The 12,165-nt window shown below is 39.6% G+C and overlaps 1 protein-coding gene across 2 annotated transcripts in view; it reads right to left on the minus strand.

Moving 5' to 3' along the window:
- The window catches only part of TAF15 (TATA-box binding protein associated factor 15), a 30,167-nt gene extending 19,768 nt beyond the window's left edge, over positions 1 to 10,399 (minus strand). For both annotated transcript variants that reach the window (XM_061142767.1, XM_061142766.1), the window contains exons 1-5: positions 10,278 to 10,399; positions 2,810 to 2,849; positions 1,243 to 1,294; positions 1,076 to 1,160; positions 888 to 993 (exon numbers count right to left, since the gene is read on the minus strand). In XM_061142767.1, coding sequence (XP_060998750.1) covers positions 888 to 993; positions 1,076 to 1,160; positions 1,243 to 1,294; positions 2,810 to 2,849; positions 10,278 to 10,284 — 290 coding nt within the window. In that variant the 5' untranslated portion in view covers positions 10,285 to 10,399. The remainder of the gene's footprint in view (positions 1 to 887; positions 994 to 1,075; positions 1,161 to 1,242; positions 1,295 to 2,809; positions 2,850 to 10,277) is intronic.
- Between the last annotated feature and the right edge of the window lie 1,766 nt (positions 10,400 to 12,165).

The raw sequence follows: 12,165 nt of genomic DNA on the forward strand, positions 1-12,165 counted from the left end.
TAATATAACATGCTTTCTTGATAGTATTCCCTACACTTGTATTCCATTTCTACTTTTCAAAGCACTCTCCTATCTATTAAGACTGATAAATGTGATGTCATAAATCTTTTCCTAATTTTTTTCCCAGTACTTTTATTTAACTGAACTTCACTTATAATAATTTCTTCCCTGCAGAGGCAAAAAATACTAGTGACTTCCATTTCTGTCTCAGTTTTTAGCTGTGTAACTTGCAAGGCAATATAATCTTAGCAATCTCAGTGGTAATTAAAACAGAATCAATTAAATTAGGAAATGCAAAAGCATTTCACAAACCGTAAAGCACAGTAAAAAAAAAAGTTGCTATTATTAAAACTAATAACAAGGATAGGCTCCTCGAATCCAATAATTATTTAAAAAAAAAAAAAAAGGAAAACCCTGTAAAATTGCTAATATTCACCTACCTATATTAACAATTAAAACATTTTTTAAGGTATCTGAAATATGTGGATAGTTTTTGGCACTTTTAATATTTTTGTCCCTGAAAAGGTAAGACATTAAAATGGTTAAAAAATAAAATGGAAATAAAAAGTAAACATTGGTAAGTCCTTATAGGCAGCTCTTTTACTTCATCTCATGTATAAAGCAGAGGTCCAAATTTTACTTTTTAACATTTAAATCATCTGCATTCATTTAGAGCTGCACTAATTTTATAAGTAACACGTGAAAAGAACAAAATATCAACTGACAATTTCCACATTCTTTATAACACAAAACTATGAAATTCATACTTCATCAACACTTTTCTGAAAAAAGTGTTTAAAGCAAGGACTTTTTAGTGAAAACTGTTTAATGCCCAAAGTGTCCCTTTCACTTCCCAACACAACCCCAGTACTTTACTGTTTCCTTACCCTCCTGATGATTCCATGTTTTGCTGTCCCTGGTTATTATAAGATTGTTGCTGGCTATATGAGCTCTGCTTTTGATTCTCATAACCACTGTAGGACTGTGAATAACCTAAAGATAGAATGGATACACATTTAGGAAAGGTTCTGATTTTTTAACATCTAAAACAGTAAATTTAACAAATCAGTCCAACCTGATTGGCTTTGTCCATAACCAGAGTAGCCGCTATAGTTCTGTCCATATGAAGAGTCAGTAGTTTGTCCATAGCCAGAATAGCTCTGAAATTTAGATAAATACAAGTTTCACTGCATATTTAATATTAAAACTATTTATAAAGAACTCAATTTATATTTAACCTACTTGTGGTGCTTGTCCATAACCTTGGCTGCCTTGATTTCCATAGGAAGGATAACTGTAAAAGAAAGACGTACTACTTGAAAGAAATGTGCTAGAATTTAAAAGCTTAAAAGAACTCTATCCTTATTTTCAACTATCAACTCAAATACAAGCTTCTTTCCTGAAAAATGGTCAATCTGCCTACCTCTTAAAGTCTAACCAAAAGGTGATAACCAAAGACAGTCAAAGACATAAATGAAGTCATTTCAAGACCTCTTGAATGTCAATCACCAGAAGTTTTGCTTTGATAATCTCCCACAAAAAAAACTTCACCACACCTAAGACTCAACGCTGCCCAAGATAAAAATAAATAAAAATAAGCTTGTTGTGCAGAAAAAAAAAAAACTTTACCACCACAGCTAGAAAATCCCAAGAGAATTATGCTTGGATGGGTAGGAGGCTGGGGATAGAATGGTAGCAAGACCCATAATAAATATGTGAAGTGAAAGAAAAAAAGACTCCAAGGTAGAGCTTCAATCAATTTAACTGTGCTTTGACAGATTAATTTCTTCCTACCATTTACCTTAACTTGCCTCTAAGATCCTAGAAAAGGCACAGTGTGGCACTAAATGTCCAATTTTTAGTGCCTCAGTAATAGAGGTATGTATATCTTCAGAGCACTATCACAGAGTAAAAGTATATTGTACCCCCCGCGTTACAGCACAGCCTGGCATATAGTTTTTAACTGAATGAATACACGTAGCTTCCTCAGATTTGAACTTTAATGTTATTGTATATAAGCTTTAACGAGTCAGAAATAAACTTTCTGAATATGTGCCAAAGAAAAATAAAACATCTGCCAAATAACTTATTAGTTTAGAGCTATCAAGTACTAAAAGAAATTTAACTTTATAAAATATATTTCATTGAATAAACATTTGCCAGTTGCCTACTACGAGGGTCTATCCTATGAGAATAAAAAAGTCAATTTTGTTTTCACTAAGCTTAAAACTTGATGACAGAGATATCTGAGATGCTCTCCTGAAAATCTCACACCGAGCTACAAAACATTTATAGTACAAGTTGAAGGCTATATTTCTGTTAAGCAAGAGAATCCTACTACATGTGAATGTATTCACATAAAAATAGACTTTTTATTGTGAGCATAGCAAGGAGCCTTTTAAAAACACTAAACATTTCTATCATAGCGCTTCAAGAAAATCCACTCCAGAAACATGTTAGCATATTATATACCATCCAAAAAATGCTTTTTCTAAGAAGCTGTTATAGTTAACTGCTTAAATCCTTTTAATAATGATTTCTGCTAAAAACTTTCTTAAAGGAAACAATCTTTACAATACCTGTGAGATTTGTTTTAATCTCTAGGGGGCATCTATATTTACTGATTGAAACAGACTTTTAAAAAAAGAAAAATATGTTACAGCACCTATGTACCTAGGCCAACTCTTTCCCCTCGACAACTCTTTAAGACATCAAGATACCAAATCTCAAGAGGGACACCTGACTAAATATATCTTTTTTTCTCAGTTCTACTCATTCATGGTATTATTGAAATGTGCATATACTTTACCTTTGCTGTTCACCCCCAGACTGACCGTAACTTCCAGAATCTAAAACACATAAAAAGAATGTTTAATCTTATTTAAAAGTAGGCTTCCCTCAAAGGCTGACTTTAGCTCTTACAGATGAAATGTTAAGAAAATATTATAAAAAGTAACTACAGAAAGGAAAACTAGAAGTTAAAAATACAGTGCAAGGAAAAATCTGTGTCAATAGTATTGGCTATTTACAGTAATATCTCTGAAAATAACTACTCTACAAATATGTCCTGATGTCACAAAAATCAAGTAAATAAGTGAGAAACAATCAGTGAAAAACCCATCCTTTTAACAGAAACTCAAAAGCTCAAGCTATATTATCTTTATATACAAAAAGACATCTGTTAAAACTAATCAGGATTAAAAAAAGGAAAATACACACTCTAAGAACATATACCACTCCCTTGGATTGGATTGCTCTGGCTGTCAGTAGCAACAAAAAGATCTCTGAAGACTTGGTAAAAAGCTAAGTCAGCTGTTTAACCCCAACTTTATCAAAGCTTTCAGGGACTTGGGCAATTAGTATATATCCTTTGGGATTCTCCTCAGATTCAAATGAATGACATACCTTTATTAGTGATGAGTAAAAGAATTGGGGCTTCCCATGTGGCACAGTGGTCAAGAATCCGCCTGCCAATGCAAGAGTTGCGGGTTTGACCCCTGGGTCGGGAAGATCCCCTGGAGAATGCAATGGCAACCCCCTCTAGTACTCTTCCCTGGGAAATCCCATGGACAGAGGAGCCTGGTGGGCTACAGTCCACAGTATCATCACAGGAGTCGGACATGACTTACCTACTAGAAAAGAGAAGTGGGCTTCCCTGGTGGCTAACCAAGGTGGAAAAAAATTGTGCATCACTGCCCATAATACTCAGGTGGCACTAGTGGTAAAGAACCTGCCTGCCAACGCAAGAGACATTAAGAGACATGGGTTCGATCCCTGGCTCGGGAAGAACCCCTAGAGGAGGCATGGCAACCCACTCCAGTATTCTTGCCTGGAGAATATGATGGACAGAGGAGCCTGGTGGGCTGCAGTCTATAGGGCTGTAAAGAGTCAAACATGACTGAAGTGACATGACTGAAGTGACTTAGCACACACAAGCCTGTAATAATAAAATGACTAGATTTGTAGCTAACAATCAAATAAGAAATATATGAAAAGAATACAGAATCTACCTGGATCATAAAAAGATTAGATGTATCTCAAAGACCAGATGTATCTAAAAGATTAGATGCTTCTATCAAATGGCAAAGGAAATTAGTTTCAACCAATTCAGAAACTAAAAAGGATTACAGTGGAAGGAGGGAGTGTACAAGTGAAACAAATATACAACACTGGGGATATAAAGCTTTAGGTTAAATTATATCCCAAGGCACTGATGTAGGTTCTCCCAGCAACAGAGTAGAGTCCAAGATCTTATTATACTTTGGCTCAGGCAAGAATCATAGAAGTACACAGCACACATGTTATAGGACCCTAATCTATTAAGAATCAAACCTCTTAACCCAGTCACTTCTGCTCTCTGAAAGAGTAAATATGGCTTTTTTAGCTGGCTGACTTTAAAACTCTAGAAGACAGAAATAAGCATATTGACCAACAAGTCTAGCTCTTAGTATACTTGACTAAGAAAGTATACATGTTTTACATTCAGAGAAAATCAGTTTATAAACTGTATGACAAAAAATAAATTCTAAGGCATTTCAAACAACTGCTCATTATTAAGCACTTGGCACTTGAGCCTTATATCTGGGCCCATGAATTATTCAGAAGTGCTTTTACTTCTAAGTGTACAGGGTTTTGATACTCTTTGTGGTTCTGTCTAATTATATTCCATTGCAGCCAGAAAAGGTTTTCTCTATTCTAGGTATTTGTCACGATTTTGCTTTTCCCCTTGGTAAATACTTTCACTTTCATAAATGCCCCCTATGTGCTTGAAAAGAACTGCATTTTCTAAATGTTCAAAGAATTGCCTGTAAGATGCTTGTTAATTCTATCATTCCTATTCCTGTTTCATCAACCTGATCTATTAATTACACAGAGAGGTATGTTTAAACTTAAAATTCCCTGACTGTATTTGTCAATTTCTTCTAACAGTGTTTTTTGCTTCTACATTTTGAGGCTATACTGTCAGGCACATAAAAGTACACATTTACACCTTCCTGGTGAATTTCCTTTTAACATTACATGAAGACTATCATTAAAAATGTCCAAACTTTCTTTTGACTGGTAACCAAGCAATCTTCCTTTTGGTTGATGTTTGCCTGATTAGTCTTTTTCTATCTCTTTATTTCTTAACATTTCTTATTCTGATGCTTTAGACATCTTCCCTGGTGGCTCAGATGGTAAAGAATCTGCCTGCAATGCAGAAGCTCGTGGTTCGAATCCTAGGTCGGAAAGATCCCCTGGAGAAGGGAATTCTTACCCACTCCAGTATTCTTGCCTGCATAAACCCATGGACAAAGGAGCCTGGCCGACTACAGTCCACAGGGTCGAGTGGGACATCACTGAGTGACTAACATTTTCACTTTTTGTATCATTTTTGAAAGCATGTATCTAAATCAATTTTTCCCAATGTGGAAAATCTCTCAATTGATGTTTTCATATTTTCACTACTGTTACTTTTTATTTATTCCTAGTAGCCTATACTGGACTCTCTACTTACCAGGGCCTTTATTCCCCCAACTCCTTCGCTTCCTTCTACTGGATTTTCCTCTTTTCCCCCTCTATTGCTTTAGATGCTCAAATTCTGTTCTTGTAATAAATTACCATTCATTAATTTAAAGATTATGTTCAATTTTTAACATACATTTTTGACAAAGTTCAAAATGATCTTCAACCTCCACTAGAATATAAGAATTTTAATGCTATAATGCCAATTACAGCCTTCATCTATTATTTTGCTTCCACGTTTTTTCCTGTATCATTTGCTTCCACTATAAAAACTCTAAATGTAATCATTTTAATCTTCAAAATCCCACAGTCAATACTTTTTTATCTACTGCATTTACTTCCTCTACATTTTTTTGCATCCTACTCCTCCCTTCTGGATTTCTTTTTATGAGTTCCTTCAGTAAATGCCTGAAAGTGGTACTGTCTTTTATTGGGATAAAAAATTCAAGGTCACACGTTCTTTTTCCTCTAAACTTCAAAGACCACTTCAGTATTTAGCAGCTTCTTAAAACTTTTAAGAAATCTACCAATCTTACCATTTCCCTATTTCTTCTGCTAGGTTTGTTACTGGTATTTCATAAATTCATAGTCTCACATTTATGTGTAAGTATGAACTGACTTTTATGTCTCATGTTTGAGACTACTGCTTTTTGATCTATCAATTTTGGAAAATTCTCAACTATCAATTACCATTTTCTCCTTCTCAAACTCAGATGTATATCAGAGCTTCCCAATCTACTTTCCACGGTTTTTTTTTTTTTTAAACTTTCTGACTGCACTCCAGACCATGTGGGATCTTAGTGCCCCAACAAGGGATCAAACCCACACCCTCTGAACTGGAAGCGCCAAGTCTTAACCACTGGACTACCAGGGACAGTTCCTCCCACATTTCCTAACCTCTCAATCTTCATTTTAACCTTCTGAATTGAATCCCGGGTAACTGCTAATTAAACCCCATCTATTTCCTACCTCACTAGTTATCTCTTCCAGCTAGGTTCATCTGCAATTCAACTTAGACACTTTCTCCACCTCTACAAGTTACACTTGGTTCTTTTTCAAATCTATGTAACCTTTTTTCAAGTCTTGGTCTTAGGGCTGATTCCTTTTTAGGTTTTCAATAATTTTAAACCTTTAATACTCTTGTCCAAACCATCTAATTAGGGGTTCAAATACCATTTGTCACTCATTTCGGTGAGCTGTTTCTCAGAATTCTGCAATGTATTACTGTGAACTGCAAGGTTTTTCCTATAAAATTCCTAGTGACCCAAACCCTGAAATTTACTCAAAAAAGGTTTTCATTTGTTTCTACTAAGAACCCCAAGGTTATTAGTGCCAATCTAGAACAAACTTTTACATTAAATTTCTTGGCTTGAGGTTTCCTGGATCTCATAACTAGTCTAAATGTACACTGAAACTATGAAGCCCAGTTCCCAGGTTACAAATTCTTGGAAAAAGACTTTTTTCCCTCTTACTCAAGGCCCAGGTTTGTTATCTCCTATGCTGATACGAAGGTTTTTTCCTAGTTCATTCTTTCACTGAAGATACAGTCCTTTAAACATCCAGGGTTTATGTAAGAGTCTCAGCTCCCACTATAAGGCTCTAAAGGTCTCAAGACTTCATCTCCTGTGCTTAGTTACTTGAGCAATAAACTCAACTCTCTGAATACTGTGACCTACACCCTCCTCTTCAGGGAAACCACCAAGTCAGCTCTATGCCTACCATGCTGGCTTCTACTTCACTTCCTGCAGCAGAAGCCCACCCTTTGTTTTATGTTAAGCTCCCGCATTTTTAGTTATCTGTAGACAGAATATTTGCAAGTTATCTTAGTCTGCCCTATTGCCAAAAGAAGTATCTTGACTTTGTAACTTTTATATGTGTAAGTGATATCAGATTTGACTTTAACTTAAAAGGTGTCAGCTAATATTTATCTGAGAGTCTGACTCACAATATTTACAATTCTGACTTATTGATTATGTACACACTTATTTTACTAGATTTATAAATCTGTCTTGTCAGGCAACTAGAGTGGTTGAGTCAATTTGATAAATTTGTAAGTATAGTTTGGAATGTTTAACGGATTTACCTAAACTGAATGCTATTAGTTGTTTAGGAGGGAGTCTGCTCTTTTAAATTTATTAACTTAAACATTCATCAAGAATAAGTCAAAAACATCACTATTTTTATATCAAGTCAAAAGTATTATTTTTATACGCAAATTGCAAAATGTACAAATATTATCTAACACTAATTAGACGTTAATTCTTAATTTAGTTGACAATGTAGAAACAAGCAAATTACTAAATAGCTCCTTTTGACATGAAAAGTCAATTTCAGTATCAAAAACACTCAAATTAAGCAACCTAGATGCCCATCAGCAGATGAATGGATAAGGAAGCTGTGGTACATATACACCATGGAATATTACTCAGCCATTAAAAAGAACTCATTTGAACCAGTCCTAATGAGATGGATGAAGCTGGAGCCCCTTATACAGAGTGAAGTAAGCCAGAAAAATAAAGAACATTACAGCATACTAACACATATATATGGAATTTAGAAAGATGGTAACGATAACCCTATATGCAAAACAGAAAAAGAGACACAGAAATACAGAACAGACTTTTGAACTCTGTGGGAGAAGGCGAGGGTGGGATGTTTCAAGAGGAATCGGGTGGAGAGGGAGGTGGGAGCGGGGATTGGGATGGGGAAGACGTGTAAATCCATGGCTGATTCATATCAATGTATGACAAAACCCACTGGAAAAAAAAAATAAATAAAAGCCCATGGAAAAAGGAAAAAAAAAAAAAAAGAAAGAACAAAAACACTCAAATTACCAAACAACAAGGATGTGTACTGTCTTGGTAATTTTGAAGAGCAGTAATAATGCATTAACCAGCTCACACACTATTATGACATGCTGAAAATCCTGGATTTTGCAAACAGTACACCTCTAAAACTTAATTTTCCATAAAGGCTACCCAGTCCTACAAAAATAAGCCACTGCTTTAAACCAATAATCACATAAAAAATCAAGACAGGTCAATAGTTCTTAATGAGAACTATATCCACTGAAATGGTAAATTTCTCCCTGAAGGGAGGAGAACCTTTTAAATCATAGAGGGATTTCACACCCTCCTTAGAGTGTGTTTACATGTTCTTCTGTGGAACTTTACCAGACTTCACTCCAAATTATGCACCTAATTAAATATACCCCAACATGTACTTCGGGGTAAGAAGTTACTTCTCAACTGAGCAAGAATTAAAGAGATTAATTCTGTGCAATTAATACCCTTTTACATCAGGTATCTTTTGCCCCTTTCCCCAAAAAATCAACATTCTGACTTAATATCCATGTTAATATAAGGAATGTTTATCATTCCTTGATCCAACCATTCTTGCTAACATGGTCTCCTCTTAGCCTGCTTTCTTTTTGTCACACATTTCCACCCTTCTGCAAAACTGGGTTACTTGGAGAAAAGGGGTTTTTTTTTTTCACTATCAACAGGTTTTCCCTTGGGAAAAAAAAAATGTATAATACTCTGCCAGTTGTCATTTTCATCCCAATCACCTAGCTTTCGGGGACGTGTTCTGCTTTTCCACCTCTTATGATGGTTTCTAGTAAGTGGAAAGCTGAGTCTGTCTTTGCAGCCTGTGATGTACCCAACGACAGAGGACCTTGTGTGGCACCTAAGAATGCTAAATCAAGGGCCGATCTGGGTTTGAGGAAGAATGGATATATGTGTATCTATGGTTGAGTCCCTTTGCTGTTCACCTGAAACTACCATAACACTGCTAATCGGCTATACTCCAATACAAAATAAAACGTTTAAAGTCTGAATTTAAAAAAAAAAAAAAAGCAGATCCACCTCCCAGATGTATATTCTGCTTTAGCAGACTAAATGGGCTGTCCTGATGAGACCAAGGCCTCTTTGTCTCCTCCACACAACGAGCCGGGGGCGGGAGGCGGGGGGGGGGGGGGGGGGTCCCCGCATCATTTTAGGTGCTTGGTGGAAGATTACGTTTCCTTTCGTTTGTATGTTTCAACATAAATGCAACAAGCATCTACACGAGCCCATTAATAATAGACAAAGCTCACTTTCAAGCTCGTGAGGAGACAACTTTAGAGGGTCTGAGAAGATGACAGAGGAGGGTGAACAGGAAGCTGAATTAGATGCAAACACCCCCAACTCGAATCCGGGAGGCTACTACATGAATGACGACATGTAGGATTTCGTGTCAGGCAACATCCTTTTAAAAAGGGCTCCTAGAGCATCAAGGCCCGCACCTGATGAATGGGTGAGTCAGGAAGGCCCAGCTCCACTTCACGGATGGGGAAACTGAGGGACGAGACGGCGAGACGACTGGCCTGAGGCCTCGCTGAAAGATCTGAGGCGAAGCGGAGAACCAGAAGCACCGATTCTCTCCGGCTGATGCTCTAATCACGGGCTCCCCCCGCCCCTACGATGGCGTAGCGGCCTCCGCCCCCACCCCGATTCACACACCCTCCCCCGGGGGCGGCACGTCGCCTCAAGTTCCAAGGGCTGGGTCAAGAGACAGGGGGCTCGAGGCGCTCCCGCCGAGATTTGCAGACGGAGAGCGTTGGGAGCGTGCGTCCCTTCAGTCCAACATGGCGGCGGCCGCGGCGGCCCCCCCACCCCAGCCTCCCTCAGGGCCGGAGGCTTCCCTCGGGGCCCTCCGGTGGGCGGGAAGACGGCCCAACCCCGCCGGGCCCCTTCTCGCTGCTGCCGCTGCTCGCTGAAGAAGTCACCTACCCGACATGACTAACGGCCGCGGCGCGAAGCCCCCACAGCCCGCAGAGAACAAGGTATACGAAACCCAGTCGGCGCGGCGGCCGGAGCTGTAGTGAGGGCGGCGCGGCGCGCTGGGCTCGACTGCGGGGCCTCGGCAGCCAATCAGAGGGCAGTGGGCGGTACGACAGCGCCGCGACTCGAGGGGTGACTCTGTGCTAGGACCGGCCTCCGAACTCGGAGGACTTCAGAATCCCTTCCCGTTCCCCCCTCCGTGGACAGTACCATTATTGAGAGGGAATTGAGGAGAGGAAGTACCAATGCCGCGATCGGGATGGGGGTGGAAGCTGAGCCTACCCGCTCGGTCCTGATTACAGTCTTGTTTCTCACTTGACTTGATCTAATATAAATCGAGGTTAGGAAGCGAAAGAGAAAGAGGCCTTATAAACATAGGTTATATGGTTAGAAAAGGCCTTTCTTTCGCTCAGATTTCGAATGGTATGCCCTAGTTCAGTAGGTTTTGGCTGCGCACTGCTTGAACCACCTGGGGGCGTTGGAAGTTGCTCCCAGATGGAAAGTCCTGACGGACCAAGTCGCCTCCCGGTTAACTACCTTGTCGAATAACAGACTACGAGGTGATACTGGAACAAACGTATGCCTTAAAATAACACACAAGGGGGACTCTTGTGGCGGTCCGGTGGTTAGGACTCCGCGCCTCCAATGCCGGGGTCGCGAGTTTGATGCCTAGTGTGGGAGCTAAGATCCCATGTGACGTGCTGCGGGGCCAAAAGATTGGGGGCTGGGGGCTGGGGGCTGGGGGCTGGGGGCTGGGGGCTGGGGGCGGGGGGGGGAAATTCACACACAAACTGAACCGTGAGGATGTGTCAGGGTGAGGAATCGAACTTTAGTTTTGAGTTCTAGGAAAATAGCTAATTCTAGTTGTCAATAGCTAATTCTAATTGTCAGGCACCTTGCATCATCTCATTTAATTCTCACAATTGACTAATGAAATACTGTTCCCACCTTACAGACAAGAAGGCAAAATTCACTTGCCCTGAGTCGCACAACTGATAAATGGCCAATATGGAATTGGAATCCCGGTAACCAGACACCACTGCCCGTGCGTCTGACCATTCTGTTGTACAGGCTCGAGGGGGCTCGAGGGGGCTCCAGCTCTCCTGAGTGAAATGAGGCTGTGAAAGCTCAGAGAGCACACAGGACACTTTCTCCAAAGGCGACGTGACTTCTGAGCAAACTATAGACGATGACTAGAAGCCAGTCACTTCTCTAGAAGGGAAAAGTGCTTTTCACTAGCTATGAAGCAAATGATTCAATCTGTTTGAAGTTTACCGGCACGGGGGTGTGGTAGGAGATGAAGCCAGAAGAGTAGGGGGCTAAAGAGCTGAGATCTTGTAAAGTTCATTAGAGTTTGTGCTTTATCTTGAAGGCAGTGGGTACCTCCTGCCAGATGATTTTAAAGGAAGATCAGATTTGCATTGGTCACCAATTCGGTGACCAATGGAATAGTTCTGGTGAGGGATCATAGTGGCCTGGACTTAGGTTTTAACTGTGGGGGTGGAGGTGAGTGAAAAGATCCCTGACATACAAAGGTAGCAGACTGGGCAAAATTTGGTGACCAGTTTGAGTGGGGAAAAAAGCAAGAAGTCCTGGGTAACTTCCACACTGGATAGGTGGATAGGTAGTCATTCACTGTGTGATAGGAAGCAGAAGGAGGAGCATGTGGGGCTGGAGGTGAATGGTATGTTTAGAATTACTCCCTTCAGGGCTCTCTCACCTTCTAAGATGGCCCACAGTCTGTCTGTGGAGTGTGTTTCTTTCTAAATAAATCCACTTCTTATCTATCACTTTGTATCCAAATTCTTTCCCAACGAAGCAAGAACCTCAGATTCAT

Source organism: Dama dama, chromosome 5 (genome assembly GCF_033118175.1).
Source record: "Dama dama isolate Ldn47 chromosome 5, ASM3311817v1, whole genome shotgun sequence".
Lineage (NCBI taxonomy): Eukaryota > Metazoa > Chordata > Mammalia > Artiodactyla > Cervidae > Dama > Dama dama.